Source organism: Tupaia chinensis, unplaced genomic scaffold (assembly GCF_000334495.1).
Source record: "Tupaia chinensis unplaced genomic scaffold, TupChi_1.0 Scaffold144313_1, whole genome shotgun sequence".
Lineage (NCBI taxonomy): Eukaryota > Metazoa > Chordata > Mammalia > Scandentia > Tupaiidae > Tupaia > Tupaia belangeri.
In genome coordinates, this window is record NW_006204171.1 from 179,929 (window position 1) to 195,969 (window position 16,041).

The 16,041-nt window shown below is 41.3% G+C and overlaps 1 protein-coding gene across 1 annotated transcript in view; it reads right to left on the bottom strand.

The window, feature by feature from the left end:
- Positions 1-16,041, bottom strand: part of MID1 (midline 1) — a 182,351-nt gene that overhangs the window by 115,639 nt on the left and 50,671 nt on the right. Inside the window, exon 2 of the mRNA XM_006166664.3 lies at positions 10,168-10,883. Within this exon, the coding sequence (XP_006166726.1) occupies positions 10,168-10,827 (660 nt within the window). The 5' untranslated portion in view covers positions 10,828-10,883. The remainder of the gene's footprint in view (positions 1-10,167; positions 10,884-16,041) is intronic.

Sequence of the window (16,041 nt, forward strand, 5' to 3'; positions counted from 1 at the left end):
CCCCCCCCCCCCCCCCCCGGCCACTGGATGCTGGGCTAGACACTTGGACCTATATTATCTCAACTAATCCTCCCAAGAACCCTAATGAGCAGGTATTATCATTCCTATATTTTTGCAGGAGATACACAGTTGTTCCAAGGATCAAATAATACTTGAAAGTGCTTTGCAAACTGTCAATCTGGAGATTTACAGATGCTAGTTATTATTTTCGGTAATAGCTGGTTCTTGGTGTTGAATCAACAGATACCCTTGAGCTACATCTCACAACAACTTAAAGCAGCATCTTGAAAGACAGCTCTACTTCCTCCTATTACCACTCAGCCTTGGCCTACAAAACTTTATTCCAGAGGTGTAGAGGCAGCATGATGGCCTTGCCTAAAATGTTTTCAGATGGGATGGATGTTTAAAATAAGAAAAGCAACTGGAACCACTTCATTTAAGGAGCTGAAGATTATAAATAGGTGAGGCCCTTGTTTGCCAGGCTCCTCTACAGCGTGATTTGGCAATGCAAGGGGTAAGAAAAGCATCTCCCTCCAAGCTCCTTGTATGGGACTCGTGTGGCTCCTCCAGGTCTTCTAGAAGCAACAGCATGAGTCTGAAAGCCTGTCCATTCATTTCACTCTTCTTGGCTTTGAATCGGACCACACCAACCAAGAGCAACAAGCTCTGGATAGCCATGTCAAAGGTCAAACTAGGGGGAAATAAACACTCTACCAGGCCAGGATATTCATCCTAACACCCAAGCTCCTAAAAAGTTCATAACAGATAAAGCGAGCCCACCAGCTGGTCTGATTAACACAATGGTACTTCCTCGAGTTTGCGTCTCCTAACATCTTCCTAAAGATGAGGTCTTTCAGAGTGGAAATGATATAAACTGCTTGTGAGCTGGGATATTTACCTGACCTATTAGCCCTGTTCAGGAAGGAAATGGAGACCTCTGAGGAAAGCATGTGAGAAGAGCTAACAGGCCTGCCCTTGAATGGCAGCCTGCTAATAATACAGTGTCCGGCCCGGATTTCTGCATGGATTGGCGCCCTGAAATGTTTCTTCAACGCAACTCCAAAGGAATGCATAGTGTGAATGTCAGGGTATCCTCTCTGAATGATGCTCTTCATTGAAATATTTTCACTTCAGCTTTTGGAATTAGGCAATTTCCAAATATCAATACCAAAATCAGCAGCCTTCTATAATTATTCACATTCAAAATTATCTCAAGGATTGAGCTCCATGATAGTCTTTTCATAGCCCTTCTATAAGTTCCTATTTTATGGTATACTGACCTCTAGACCATGGAAACATCAACTTCTCTTTATTCATCATGCCTGCTTTCCAGAAATTACCTAGTGCTTATCTCATAGCAGCTACATAAAAAATTTCCTTGGGTGGGTGAATAAATAAGGTTTCTTATCCATTTTTTTTTAAAAGCAGGATTCGATACAGCAGATAAGGAAGAGTACATTTATAAAGGCACAAAAGGGATAGAAGCTTTTCGTGAGTCCATGTTATTTCAGTTATAAGAGCCTACTCTATTCCAATATAAATACAAATTGTTTTCTTCTTTTTTTTTTTTTTTGAGAGAGATTTTCACTATAGGGCGCGTGCGCTCGCCAAACAGACAGAGACATAGAGACAGAAAGCGAGAAATCACCCCCCAGGGGGGATGGTCACGCCGCAATCCCTTCTCCTCCATTCTCCTCTCGGGATCTTGGGCATGCATGCACACGCGCCCGGCGTGAGTTTTAAGCCACCGGGTCCGGGACGCGAACCGCGGTCGACTACGTGGGAGTCCAGCGACATAGCCATTACGCTAACTGGTATAAACCCAAACGCTGGCCTCTCTGCCCCAGGAAACAGTCTCAGATGCTCAAGCACCTGTGGTGCTGGTTCGATCAGATAAAATAAGAAAGCGAAAAGACTAGCTCCATGGACTTGAAAATGGTGCTTGTTTTTAAAGCCCTATCTTTCAGTCCACCACTCACTGCTTCTTAAAAGTCCATTTTACTAGTTAGCTTGGGTTTGAAAGAAGGACAAATCAAAGTTTCCACCCAATTATAATTCCCATAAGGCCTGTTCAAAGTTTCCCAGGTCAGCCAGAAACACAAATCAACTCTATAACCACCGAGTAGTTTACGAGACTGTCAAGAAATCCACGACTGGATTACACCAATGAAGCCTTTATGGTAATACTAAATGCCCAGATAAAATACCTCATGTTCATCCAACACCTACTCCATACCAATCACATGCTGGGCACTTCACAGGCATTTTCCTTTTTGATGAGAAATGCACAACGTGCTTTCCTCTGTTAGTATAGAAGCCATACCTCACGAGTATGCAAAGACTTTAAGTATCATGCCTGCAAGTCCAGAACATAAAGTAAGTTTTAAATGGATTTTGCAAATGTAGTTCTATCAAATATTTCCAGAATGCTATGTCACGTTCTGAGAAAAAATAAATCTTTATCATATTCACTTCTCAAATTTTCATGCCCACTGAATTATTTACTTATTCAGTGTAAAAAATATTTATCCATCTTTCTAAGAATAATCTAATTTGTGATTTGTTAATGACATATAAAAAATATTGAATATCATAGAATTTTAAAAAACCAAAACATTCAGTTAATGTAATTTCAGCAAATCTTATCAGCTTTTTAAAAAAGTTGATTTACTTTATTCACAAGAGGGAGTATGTGTACATTAACATGTGTACACATGGGTGCGAGACAGAGACAGGCACTCTGACATGACCTTGTCATGTGATGATTCCCTCCTCCCAGCTTGTCAAGATTTGGGGCATGTGCACGTTTTCTGGTGGACTCAGGATCCAAGCTGCCATGTGGCTTCCAGCACTGCAGTTCAGTACGCTGCCACCTATGACACCAAGGCTGGGCCACTCTTGCTGGCTTTAACTTTGTAACTGGTCCAGATGAATCATATTTTCAAAACCTTTCAACTTAAATTTAAATGCTATGCACAGATAATTACTTTTGGGTTATATTTACTCACTTCATACATTTAAATAAAATTATATTTTTTCACCTCTATCTTAAGACATTGGGTGGCAAACATACATCCTAAGAAGGAAATTAGCAAGTCTATTTAAGTTTCCTCACTGATATCACTGCCCCAACTCTCCTCCACTGTGTCCTTTAGGTCTTGTGGCCCAGTTACATGAACACAGCTCCTGGAATGGGGTCTCGCCCTTCAAGACAACCCAATCTACACTAGTTTAACTGTAGAAAATGTTGGTATGGGGACACCTTCGAAGTAACTTTTTTGGTGGCCCTGGATGCATTTTTTTTCAAGCATGTCTCTGCAGTAATTTGCAAAACATATGATAAGGCATCATCCTACACACATGATGGTGGTTGGCAGCCAGGCTAGGTGTGTGTTGACTACCAGTGTGAAATCACTGCATTTAGTCCTGAAAACCTTAAAAAAGAGACTGTGACTTGACTAACATGCACTGTATTCATGCTGGGAAAAACCATGTTGTGCAGTATAAATATAGACAGTGATTAAATGTAACTTAAAAAAACAAAAAACAAACAAACAAAATACTCTAACCTATACTCTTGGTTTGGTAAGAAGCAGAGAGTGCCCAAAAGAATAAAATGCGTTGGCCTCAAAATTAGGAATGAATGTATAAAAAAATAAATAAAAAGAGCATTCAAAATATACTTTAGAGCCTGTTAAGATATAAACATTGTAATGACTTCAAAAGATTTTAAAACTACCATTATTAAAAAACAAACAAATAAGTAATTAATTAAAATGAGCAACACTCCTTATTCTCACAAGGTTTGGTAACGTAAAGGCAATAATAACTTCTGATAGTAAAGCGAATTCTGTGGAGGAAAAAAGAGACTGCGGAAATGCAGTTTCCTCATTTGTGAAATGGGATGGAACAATGTGAGTGCCCGGGTTGCTTCTGACACTGAAATGTTATCTTGGCTTGTAGTAGGCAACCAGAGGTTCGAACAGCTTCTCCTTACTGAGAATCAGGAAGCCAGAAGAAATGACTACGTGCCCACATCACCGTGCCTTGCTGTGCTGGCAGAGCAGGGAAAGAATCACGTACGTGCCTGGGTTCAGGGCCAAGCAGGAACGACTGCTGCTGCTTCCTAGTCTTCAGGGGAAAACCTTGAGTTTCACTTTTCCATGTTTCTGCTAATGGGGGTGGGGGTGGTTTTTGACCTGTCATATCATCACTTTGCCAATTTAAAAAGAGATCAGAAAGCATAAACAATGTGAATGTCTCTTTCCTTTTATTTATTCTGCGAACATGACTTTACTCATCCTGAAATCCTCACTTGACCTTTCTTTTAAAAAATAGACATTACATCAGCTCCTCTCTCAAAATGGAAACTTTTTCACTGCTACCCTATAAAAAGAGTGGGCTAGCAGGTGACATGGTGGTTAAGATGGCTGGATCCCATATGGCCAACTGCATGGCTCAAGTCTTGGCTCAGTGGCTTGAAAAACACACTGGGCAGGTATGCATGCCCAAAATTCAGAAAGGAGGGATAGAGAGAGGGGAAGAAATTGTGACATGACTGTCCCCCAATGGGGTGTGTTTTCTTATTTTCTTTTTTTCCCCTTAAGTTTTGTATTTCAATTTCTTTTATACATTCAATCACATGAATATTCCAACATATGTACATTTCTCACCAGTCCAGTTAACAATACTATAAAGTTATCTTCAATACAAAATAACCCAGTCTCATTTTCCTTCTCTCTTTTTCTCTCTCACCAGCCAGTGCACATGCCCTCTGGCAAACTGAAGAGAAAAAGGGAAAAAATTAAAAAAAAAAAAAAAAGAGTGCAAATGCCCCAGACCTCTAACTCGACATTCAAAGACTTTCAAAAATTTTCCCCAAAGTGACTCTTCCGACATTTTCCCTTCTGGCCCCTCAGTCAGCACCCTGTGCTCTAACCAGCATTGTCTACAGTCCCAAAGCTCTCTTGCCTATTCCTGCCCACAGGTCTCTGCTGGCCTGGCTCCCATGGAACGCCTCACTCTTCTTTGATGCGTAATCCTCCGATCTGTCAAAGCAGCTTAAATCCCACCACCCCGAAGCAAGGTTTATTGTCTGCGCAGAACCAGAGTCGTCTCTTCCACCTCTGAATCCCAACACCCTCGTCTAACCCACCCGTCAATCCTGCACATGTCCATCAATGAGTGTTTAGCAACTGTCATGCCTCTGCCCTTTGCCAGGTGCTTTAGAATAAAACTACAAAATCCATTAGAGCAACGATGTGGACCCTCATCTCACACAAAAATAATACGAGCAGTGGTTTAAAATCTTTGGCAGTCATTCTACTGCCAAAGTCTACACACTTAACCATTTACATTCTGCCTCCTGGCTTCTAACAGGAGTTCTGATGTGCATTGCAGGCTTCCTCGGCGCCAAGCAGAATGCTTTATAGACAAGTAAAATGTGATCCAAGAACATTAAGCAACGTGTCCAAGAATGATATTTGTTGACACTGTCACAAGACTAAGAGGTACCTTGTGTACTTGTCTGCATTTTCCGGAACTCTCCCAGCTTAATAAAAATGACTCCAATAATAATCATCATCACCAGGCAACAATACATTTCTCTCTGCAGGTGAAGGAGGGGTGTAGACAGGTGAGAAGGAGGAGGAGAGGAAGGAAGCGGCCTTGAGTTTCCCATTAAAAACATAACCCTGCAGATGCTGTCTTTTACCCTATGATAAATATTTTTTGTAACAAGCTAACAAAATTCAAATGCAGTTTTAGTAAATTTTACAGATACTTGGAAACCTTGTTTTCATCACGAGGACTTTAAAAACTATACACACTACAGACTGTGGACATGTCATCATGAAGTAAGCACCAACAGGAGCTGGACAATGGCACAGCAGTAAAGCCTGACACCCTGTGACACTGACCCGTATGGGAAGGTTCTGGGTTAGAGTCCAGAGATCTCCTGGGCATGCACTTGTCTATGATCTGGAGCTGGTTGAAGCTGGAGTGGATCATGGCATCAAGACCCTAGTAGGATGCTATCTCTGTATCTCTCTGGCTCTGTCTCTCTTATTCATAGGAGAAATGGAGGAATAGGCGTTTTTGAAAAAGAAGAAGAAAAACAGCACAACTAGAATTGCATTTTGAAGGAGTCAGATGCAACTGGGGATAGCCCATAGAATCAAAACGTTTTATAAGACTAAGTCACACACCACATGGTGACATTTCATATACTACACTTATATTTGAGATTAAAATCTAACCTGGAATTATTTTAAACTAGTTTGAAAAATTATGTAGGGTTACTCAAAGGATGTCATATGTGGTAAGAAGTAAAATAATAATGACTGGAAATGGGGATTTTATAGACATCTGATAAATTCAATATTGTTTTCTAATGCAAAGCTCAGAAAACAGCTCTTTTTCTGGGAAGTCTCTCCCCATCTCTCAGGGCTGAGGTCAGTGTCCTTCCTTTGTGTCTCCCTCCACCACCAACAGAGGAAATATTTAGCTGTTAGAATTCCCCGTGAGGTTATGAACTCCTCTCAGGAATTTGGGCATGCGCACACACACACACGCCTGGCATGAGTTTCAAGTCACCAGGTCCAGGACTCAAACCACGGTTGACTATGGGGGAGTCCAGTGATGTAACCATTATGCCATCTGCTGGCCCCAAGTTATACAAATTCTAAGGAAAAAGAAAAAAAATGTTTACTGTTCAATTTTCCAATTACAAATTAGGCAAGATTCTCAAAAACATAGACCCTTGTGATCTACAAATTAAACCCAAAGGTGCAATCTCATGTCTTCCCCTCCAGATGAGACCCACTATACAGGAGAGATGAATTTTAATTGGAACTTTTTATCAAACCATTAAAAAAATTACAATGTGTTGATACTTTGAAACCTGCATTAAACAAACAAGTTCCCTTGGCCAGCTTGTAGAGTCAGAAGAGCAGAACAATGGTTCAGAACTTCACCTTCCACTAATCTGAAGGGGCTATGCTGAAACTGAAGAGCAAGGGAAAGTCAATTTCCCCAATTTGTATATTTTTATAGGTGTAACTAGAGAAAAGAAACAAGAGCTCCAACATTGTACATTGGAACAGAAAAAGAGGAATGATTGCGTTCTAATTCCTTGAAAACTCTGGAATGCATTAAACCAAATTCTCTTATGTGGTTCACAAATCAAATTTTTAATACAAGTTTGGAGGGCTGAAAGGCTTCTTAAAATTCAATTAAAATGAAGTTTAAAAAAGACCCACATTACGATATGCTCCGTTTAGAGACCTTTGCATTTGGCAGGAAGACTTTTCTTTTTTTACCTGAAAACAGAGTTCAGAAAATGCTGGTTTAATTTTCTCTTTGCTTCAATATTTCATGAGTGTTTCTCAATGCATAGTCTCCAAAAGCATTTGATTATTGACATGACACTATTTCAAATGATGTAGAAGATTCTGTCTGCATAAATTCTACATGTTGGAATTTTAATCTCCTTTTTGCTTTTAGGCTTAGAAAAAGAATGCAATGAAAAAAATTATATTCCAATTCTTTATGTAAACATACATCTATTATACTGAGGTCTGAGTTTAAAATGTCTCCCAAACTTTCATGTTTTTCCAAGAAATAATTATTCTTCATAATCAATGTAGAATTCCTCCCTCCATAGAATGCACTTCTACAAATAGAAAGACACAAACATTTTCAAGCGGAAGACACCTGGGTCTCTACAAATCCAAACAAGTAAAGCAAATCTATCATTTTATCAGTGAAACCTCCTCAGATTTCTCCATGCTTTGCATTTCTCCATCATCACAAATCCTTATCTATATGAGATCTTAGAGCTACACAAAAATACATGTACATAGCATATTTACTTTTTCTGACTCCTTGGTTTTTGTCCTTTCTGTATGCTATTATTTCTTTCAAAAAGCCAACATTTCTGTTGTTCTTACATAAATAAAACAAGGAAGTACACATGTTCATCAGACACCCAAATGTCATATATTCTTACGATTTTTGATATTCTAACATGAGTAGCATGTTTCAGAATGAATATGCCACGCTAGTATATTATGTGTTTAAATACTCCTAAGCACATTTTGTTGAACGGCTATAAATGCTCATATGCATATTTTGTGGAACAGCTATGAATGGGTTTTAGTACATTGAATGCTGTTTATATGTTTACAATTCAGTATATAAAAAATAGAATATACTGCACTATTCATTGTCAGGCCCTTCCTGTGATAATATCAACAATCTACAACCCACTGGCTTGATTAGACACATGTATGGGGCTTATAATTGAAGAGTTTCATTTTCATCACCAAAAGGGCTAGAGGATGACAGTATTTCCTCATAAATTTGGAGACATTATGTAAATAATTAATAACTCTGTTGTGACAGTACACAAGTAGTGAAGAGAACTCGACTGGCAGATTTAAATATCAAACCTGAGACCTGTTGAATAGCAAATATCATTATGATTATGGTGTTTTAACAAAGAGTAACTAAAAGCTACTGCTATTCCTATCAAAGGAACATTTCTGATTAAAGAAAAAATCTAGCAGTTTACCCTTTGGAAAACAAAAGTCAAACATCTCTGTTCAATCATCCTCAACACCCTCCTCCTTCAACAAACAAAGAGGTAAAAAAAAAAAAAAAAAAAAAAGATCACCTGGGTTTCTAAAACGTGATGGCCATCTGTATTTCTGCAGAATTTACTCTAGAGTTAAACTCATAGGTGCACTGCCTTTGCTATTGCTAACTTCGGGGAAACTTTTCTCCACTACCACCGTGTGCTGCACTAGAACACCCTCATCTGTGTCACTTAACTTCCTCTACATGGGTTGAAGATGGATTTGTGCCAATCCTTCTTCGGACACCTGAAGTGAGGCATTCTGCCCAGGTGATGCTTTTGTGCCCAAGTGGCATTTAGAAGCAGGGATTCACTCCAGCATGTCAATTTCCCTCAGCACATTAAGAAGGAGCAAAGACGAAGCCCAGATGATGTCTGTTAATCCCACAGCCACAAAATAAATGAAGCGGCCCAAGTAAACACAACCACCCATTAGTGCTAAGGAGAAGAGATAGGAACCATTTGTTAAAGGTGACAGTGTTCTCTGAGTGACAATACTACTCTTTTGATCATGTGATTCATCTTGTTTGCTCAACAACATGGTGTGTGTTTTTCCTGAGAGGAAGGACTTCAATATCTATTTACTTAGAGCTTTTAATTTATACTTCCTTTCCTTTTAATTGGTGTCTTGTGATCTAAAATTAGCTGGTGAACATAGTATTTCACTCAGACTCTCTCAGCTGAGTTTTTAATAATTAGACCCACCGTCGCCTGAAGTTGAACCGACATCTGGAGACTTTTCTTTTTATTTCTTCCCTGGTGCTTTCTATCCATTCCCGTGTGTTTTTTTATCCATATTTAGAGAGTGATTTTTTTATTTGACATACAGTCATATTAATTATTATCCCCCAAGCTAGAGTCAGGTTAATAATTTCATGTTAAAAGTGAAATTCAAACAGCCTTGCCTGTAACCTTACTAATAAAGAGCCTACACGAAAAGGGATTCTTTTGTGAAACCCGAGATTGTCAGAGCACTGTAGCTCACCAATAAGCTGGATATCACTTACACAGGGAATAGAAGGCCACGTGTCCTCTAAAATCCCACATTTGCTACAGACCTTCCTTCTTCCATTCTTTTGTTTGGGCAGTAACTAGATACGGGTACAATGAGTTTTCCTGGATAAGTGAGGAAAATAAAAGCCCCCCCCCAATACCCGAGGCCTGATTTTATCTGCCATTCCTTCTTGTTCTCTCTCTCTCTCTCTCTCTTGCTTTCTCTCTCTGAGGCAACACTCTTTTTGCAAGAACTGCAGGGGTTGAAAATGATCCAGAAAAACTGCAAGGATTGAAAATGATCCAGTTTTTTAGAAATCGCCCTCACCTTGACAACGCTAAAATTACAAGCAGCAGTCACTTTTACAAGATACCCTTATTGTGTAACATTATAGGCTGCCAAAAACATGCTACAACGAATCAGATAACAAAGGTGAAGCGAAAACCTTCACCTGCCATGTAGCTAGCAGTGAATACACTTTTTATTTCCATGACATATGCTGGCAGAAAGGGGTTGGCTTAAGGCAGATCGGACTAACCTTCAATTTGTCATAGCGCTCACTCAAAGCTGCCACCTGATGATCGCGGTGCCGCCCAACCAGTTTACACAAGGCACAGATTAACTGGTCATCGGTCACACAGTACATATTCACCTTCTCATCCTCATGCTCCAAGCACATCAGCCCCCGGATGTGTGAGTCCGGAATTGGCTCAATCAGACGATGGCCTGTAAAGGGCTTCTTGTTCGGGTGAGTGGCTTTCAGACACTCGTCACAGTAGGACACTTCGCAAGTGACACAGGTCTTCACAGCGTCCTGGGCAGGATCCTGGTCACAGAACTGGCAGAGGACCTTCTCGGCAGAGGTCATGGTGTTGGCGTCAAAGGCCCGCTCCCGACGGGTCTCGCTGGGGGAATTGGGCCCGCTCACGGATGCTTTCTGGAACCTGTCGATGATGTTCTGCAGAGTGACGTTGCGCTTGAGCCCGTCTAGACCTCGCTGACTGAGCGTGATGACATGCCGGCAGGTGGGGCACTGGAAGGCGGTGATGGACTCTACAGCCTCGTTGGTAGCACAGTGTGACACCAGGATGCGGTGGGCGCAGTTGAAGCAGAGGCTGTGTGCGCAGGGTAGCAGGAGAGGATCGTCAAAGAGCTCCAGACAGATAGGGCAGGTCAGCTCCGACTCCAGCGTTTCCATCTTCAGGCGAAGCTCTCTTGTGTCATCAGCAAAATCCAAGGAAGCTGATCAGCTATCTGGAAACAGAACGTAAGATTTGATTAGGCACGAGAGGGTCAGCCGGGGGCGGGGGCAGGTGGGGTGCTGTCAGCTTTGAATGTGTCTCAGAACAATTCCAAACACAGGTCATGGAAGGGTAAATGTGTGTACATTCCAGATAATTCTCTTTCTATTCACTGTGGAAAGAAGGAGGGGAAAGCACCTGGAGCCAGCACACCAGCTCACATTCTCTCAAAGTTCCAGTCACTGAAAGTAGCTATTTATTTTTCTGATTTGTTTTCTAAAAGGTCTCACTCCAAATTGGCAAGTAATTGAAACCATAATTTCCATAATTTATATCTAATCACAATAATCTTATTGTGTCACAGCCAGGTTCTACCTTGCCTTGGAAATTAAAATGCAGAAACGTTCATTAATGCACTATCGAGCCTTTCATAACTTTGAATTTATAAAATTGCATGTGAATGTATACATGTTTTAAGGACTTTGACTCTGCAATATAAAACCAGGCTTTAGCATGAAAGAAAGGCAGTTACTGTCGAAATGGGCATGAAATGCACATGAAATCAATGCACAGATTTCAGCTTTCAGCAGAAGTGATGAGGTTTAAATATGAGATGTCACTTTCCAAAATATATTCCTGAGGAAAAAACACTGACTTCCACGAAGATAGTTGTGATAGAGGCAATATTTCTGGCATGTGTTCGTTACTCTTCTGAACAATTCTATTGTTTAACTCAGCAATTGGATGTGGGTGGGCAGAGAGAAGCAGAGAAAAATATCTGGGGGCCTTTTTCGTGGCCGCGGTGAGCTCCGGTACCAATGAATAATATTTGGAACAACGACTTAGTTAATTAGAATGAGGATTTTAATGGTTTTAATATGCATTTGCTAAGTTATGCAATGATAATGAGTACGAGACTGCTGTTGAGGGACCCTCCAGTCCTGCAAACTCCCATCGCAGGATTGTCACACTTGCCAGCAACAAGCCGGCTGGCAGGAGGTCTAGCCTTACACTCAGAGCCGTGTTGGCCTGGGCACGACCTCCGCCAGCTTTGTTGCTCCTCTCCAGGCCACCTTTGGGTAGCCCAGCTGCACGCTCCTCTCGCCATAAAGACGTTGCTGCTTTTGTGAACTCTCGCCTGCCTTCCCTTCTAAAAGGGTAAGGCAAAGAATCCCACACAAAACCTCGGTTCATTAAGGGTGAAGAGGCCTCATGCTCATTAGCAGGCCTGGGAACCAAGCCTCTTTGAACCTTCTCCCTTTCAAGGCCATTAGTAGAGGGCTACGGAACAGTGCTGGGAATATTAGATGCAGCCCACTGCAGGCTGTGGGAGAATACTGCAGTTCATCCAGTGGTGAGAGGTTCAAATCACCCCCAGGGTGGGGGAGGAGGGCTAGTGGCAGGGGCTCTGCCACATTAAAGGGAAGGCTTCACATTCAAAGCTATGTTTAGTGATTCTGACAACTGGTCATTTGCATTCGCACCTCCACCTATTTACAAAATTCACCCTTTCTGCAATAGCATGCCTCAGAAATACCATGTGGTGCTTCCATAGAGTTAAGGCTCACCTTGCTACCAACCAAATGCTAACTGATCATTAAAAGTGTATTCTGAGTTTGTTAAAAGCATTAGCTAATATTTACTACACACGAAAGAATAAAGGAACAACTACCACTGGAAAGCTGACAGCTTGGTCATCTTCCCACAATCTGCAATGGAAATTCTAGGGCTGCTACTATAAGAAACTCTTGTCCCCAGTTGGTCACAGTCAACCTTTTCTATAGATAGCTTGGAAAAAATGAATCATTATTGGGCTGGCTCTGTAGCCTAGTGTTTAAGGAAGCCAGATCCTACATGGTTTATAATGGTTCAAATTCCAATCCCAGTGGTTTGAAAAGCACACCGGGCATGTGTGCATGTATACCCAAAATCTCAAAAGGAGGAAGAAATGGAGAAGGGATTATAGCATGACTGTGCCTTACTGGGGGATGCTTTCTGTCTCTTTCTGTGTGTTTTCTTCTGTCTCTTTATGTACCCTCTGGCAAGTAAAAAAAATAATAATCATGATTTTGGTTAATCATAGGGAAAAATTCTCAAAGTCAACTTTCTTCTTACCAGAAACTTACAAATTAAAGGGGAAATGTAGCCCTTTGGTCTACTTTGTTCTCAGATAAAACAAGAACTCTCAATGGATCTTGACAGGGGGAATGGATGAGCTATGATGGTTGTATTTTTATAATTTTTAAAGTTTTTTTCTTTTTATACTTCGTTCCTTTGTGATAAGAGAGAGAACCCCTAACAGGGCCCAAATGCCTCAACCCACTCCCAGTTTCAAACAGCCCTGGATCACAGCAAGCAAGTGTCCAGTATTCTCAGGGAGGTCTCTCAATATGAGTCTGGAACATTCCCATGGAGTGGTGGTTCAGCCTCCCAGAGCACTGACTTTTACTGCTACTCCACCATCCAGCCCTGTGATGCCTGTGCTTTTAATGCAAGTGCCAGGATTCCATCGTGGAGAGGTGCTGTCAGAATGTCTAGAGGTGATTCTACTGTGGACTCCAGTGAAAACACTGACATTTTATTCACTTATTCAAGAGAAAACTGGTTATTGTATGCCAGGCACTAAACTGGCTTGGAAGCCAGAATCTGGCACTCTCATCTCTCCACCTCTATTGTCATGCCTGAGCTATCACAAGACCTTTCCTGATGGTCTCCCAGCTTCTGCTCACTCTCGCCCTTCCCCCTAGAGTTTCTCTTCCAATCAGAAGTCAGAGAGCCTGCTCAAACATGACAGAGCCTGCCTCTCTGCTTTACCCTCCAGCAGCTTCTCATCTTACTCAGAGGGAAGTTCACCAAAATAAAATCAGCCCCAGGAAACAGAGCTGTAGACAGTGAGCTCATTTCCTCCCACGCTACCCACTGCTGGTTCCACTCTGGGTGCATGGTCTCCTGTGATTCCTCAAACATGCCAAGCACATCCTCTGCTCACACTCGCTAGGTCTCTGGTGTCTAGTGTCACTCTCTGCTCCAGTGTCACCTTCTCTGTGAACCCACATAAAACCAATTCCCCTACTACCAGTCCGGCCAGCCACCCACTGTGGCAATCCTTCTTCCCCTATCTCAGTTTGTTTTTCTCCCTAACACTTATCACTCAATGTTCTATTAGCTTGTCCATCACTCCATCTCTCCCTGAGGTCCTCAACTCTAGAATATAAGCTCTATGAGAACAGATTTTGCTTTGTTCTTTAACAGATGTACTGTCAGCACCTAGAACAGTGCCCAATACATACATAGTAGGACTCGAGCATTCAAGGATTCCATTAAATGTACTGATGCTCAGGCTGAAATGAGAAAGAATAAAGCATAACCCTTGCCTTTAATGATCTCCCAATTTATTATTGGGCTGTCATGATGCAGTTTTGCCTAGAAAAACGTAGAAAAATACATCATGACTTTCCCAATGACCTAATAAACAGAGGTCAGGACACATCTACAAAAGGCAAGGTAATAAATACTTTTGTCTTTGTGGCCATAGGATCTCTGTCGCAACTACTCAATTCCACCACTGTGGCACGAAAGCAACCATACACAATACATAAAGTAACAAGTGTGGCTGTGTTCCAACACAACTGTATTCAGAAAAACTGGGAACAAGCCAGGATTGGCCTACAGATCTTATTTTGTTGACCCACAATTGAGAAGATAGAAATGTGTACAACTAACCAGAATATACAATGAAAATCACTCTCAGAGAGGTATGAATAAAATGCTGTGTGGGCAACGACAGTAACGAGAGCAGAGCAAAACTTGGGCACGCATGTACAAGTTTCAAGTGCTAACGGGAAGTGATATGCAATGGGATTTCACCCTGACATCAATGGAAATGATGTGAGTTGAATCGAGTGCTCCAGGGCAATTCATGTTATAATGGTTGAACAGCAGCTGCCCAGAACAGGAGAATTTTCCATTTATTGCCGTAGTGTTTGGCCTGATGCTTTGCACCAAGTGTCTTCACTGTAGATGGTTAATTGTATTGAGTGATGACAAAATACCTAGATATGGGAAGTGAGGTTCTGTCAATTTCCTAAATCTTTTGCCTCTCTACTGCCAAAAAGGAAGAGGGTTTGATTTGATATCTATTGTGGATCCCATTTTATTCCACTTTTATCAAGACTTTCCCGTTGCTGTTAAATTACTCAACAATATCTTACTTATACATGGCATTTCCCCCTCTAAAATAAAAATTAGCATGGTTTATTTTCTTGTTTTCTTTAAAATATCTTCTTGGAGAAACTGAAGTGTCATTTTAATCTATTATTTTTAAAGTTTGTTATAGGGTATGTGCACTTGCCAGAGACAGAGAGAGGGAGAGAGAGAGAGAAAAGTGAGAAAGAACCTTCCCCTGGGGGAGTGGCCATGCGATCCTTTCTCCTTCACTATCCCCTTGGGATTTTGGTCATGCATGCACGCACACATGCTCAGCATGTTTTTAAAGCCACCAGGTCTGGAACTTGAACTGTGCAGTTGGCCAGTGGGATCCAGCTGCCTTAACCTCCATGCCAACTGCTGGCCCAATGGCATTTATTTTTTCACCAAATATTTCAGTCCTTCTTTGTATTTGGTCCCAGGGCAAGAACTGGTAACAGCTGGCCCCTGCCACAGTGATTTTAGAATTAGGGGAGAGAAAACATGAACAAACATGCAATATAACAAAAGATGTTTGCCAAATATAGACAGGAAATAATCAACTCTATACTGAGGGACAAGGGGATGGGAAAGAAGGGGACCAGGGAAGCCTCACAGAGGAGGTGATACATAATATGGGTTTTAAAAGATGAACCAGGGGTCAGCAGGTGGCATGGTGGTTAAGGGTACTGGATTCCCACATGGCCGACGATGGTTTGAGTCCTGGGCCTGGCGGCTTACTTTCTCATTTTCTCTCTCTTTCTCTCTCTCTCTCTGTTCCTCTCAGACCAAATTAAAATAAACAAACTTAAATAAAATAATTTTTAAAAAGATGAACAGGGATTCATAAAGCACATCGTAAAGGGTGGGAGAGATTTTGTGCAAAATATTATCTTTTTTTTTTGGTGAAACCTTTAAGTTTAATTTCCATGCCTCCAACACAACAACAAAAGCTTCCTAGTCGTCACTACAGTAGAAGGAAATCA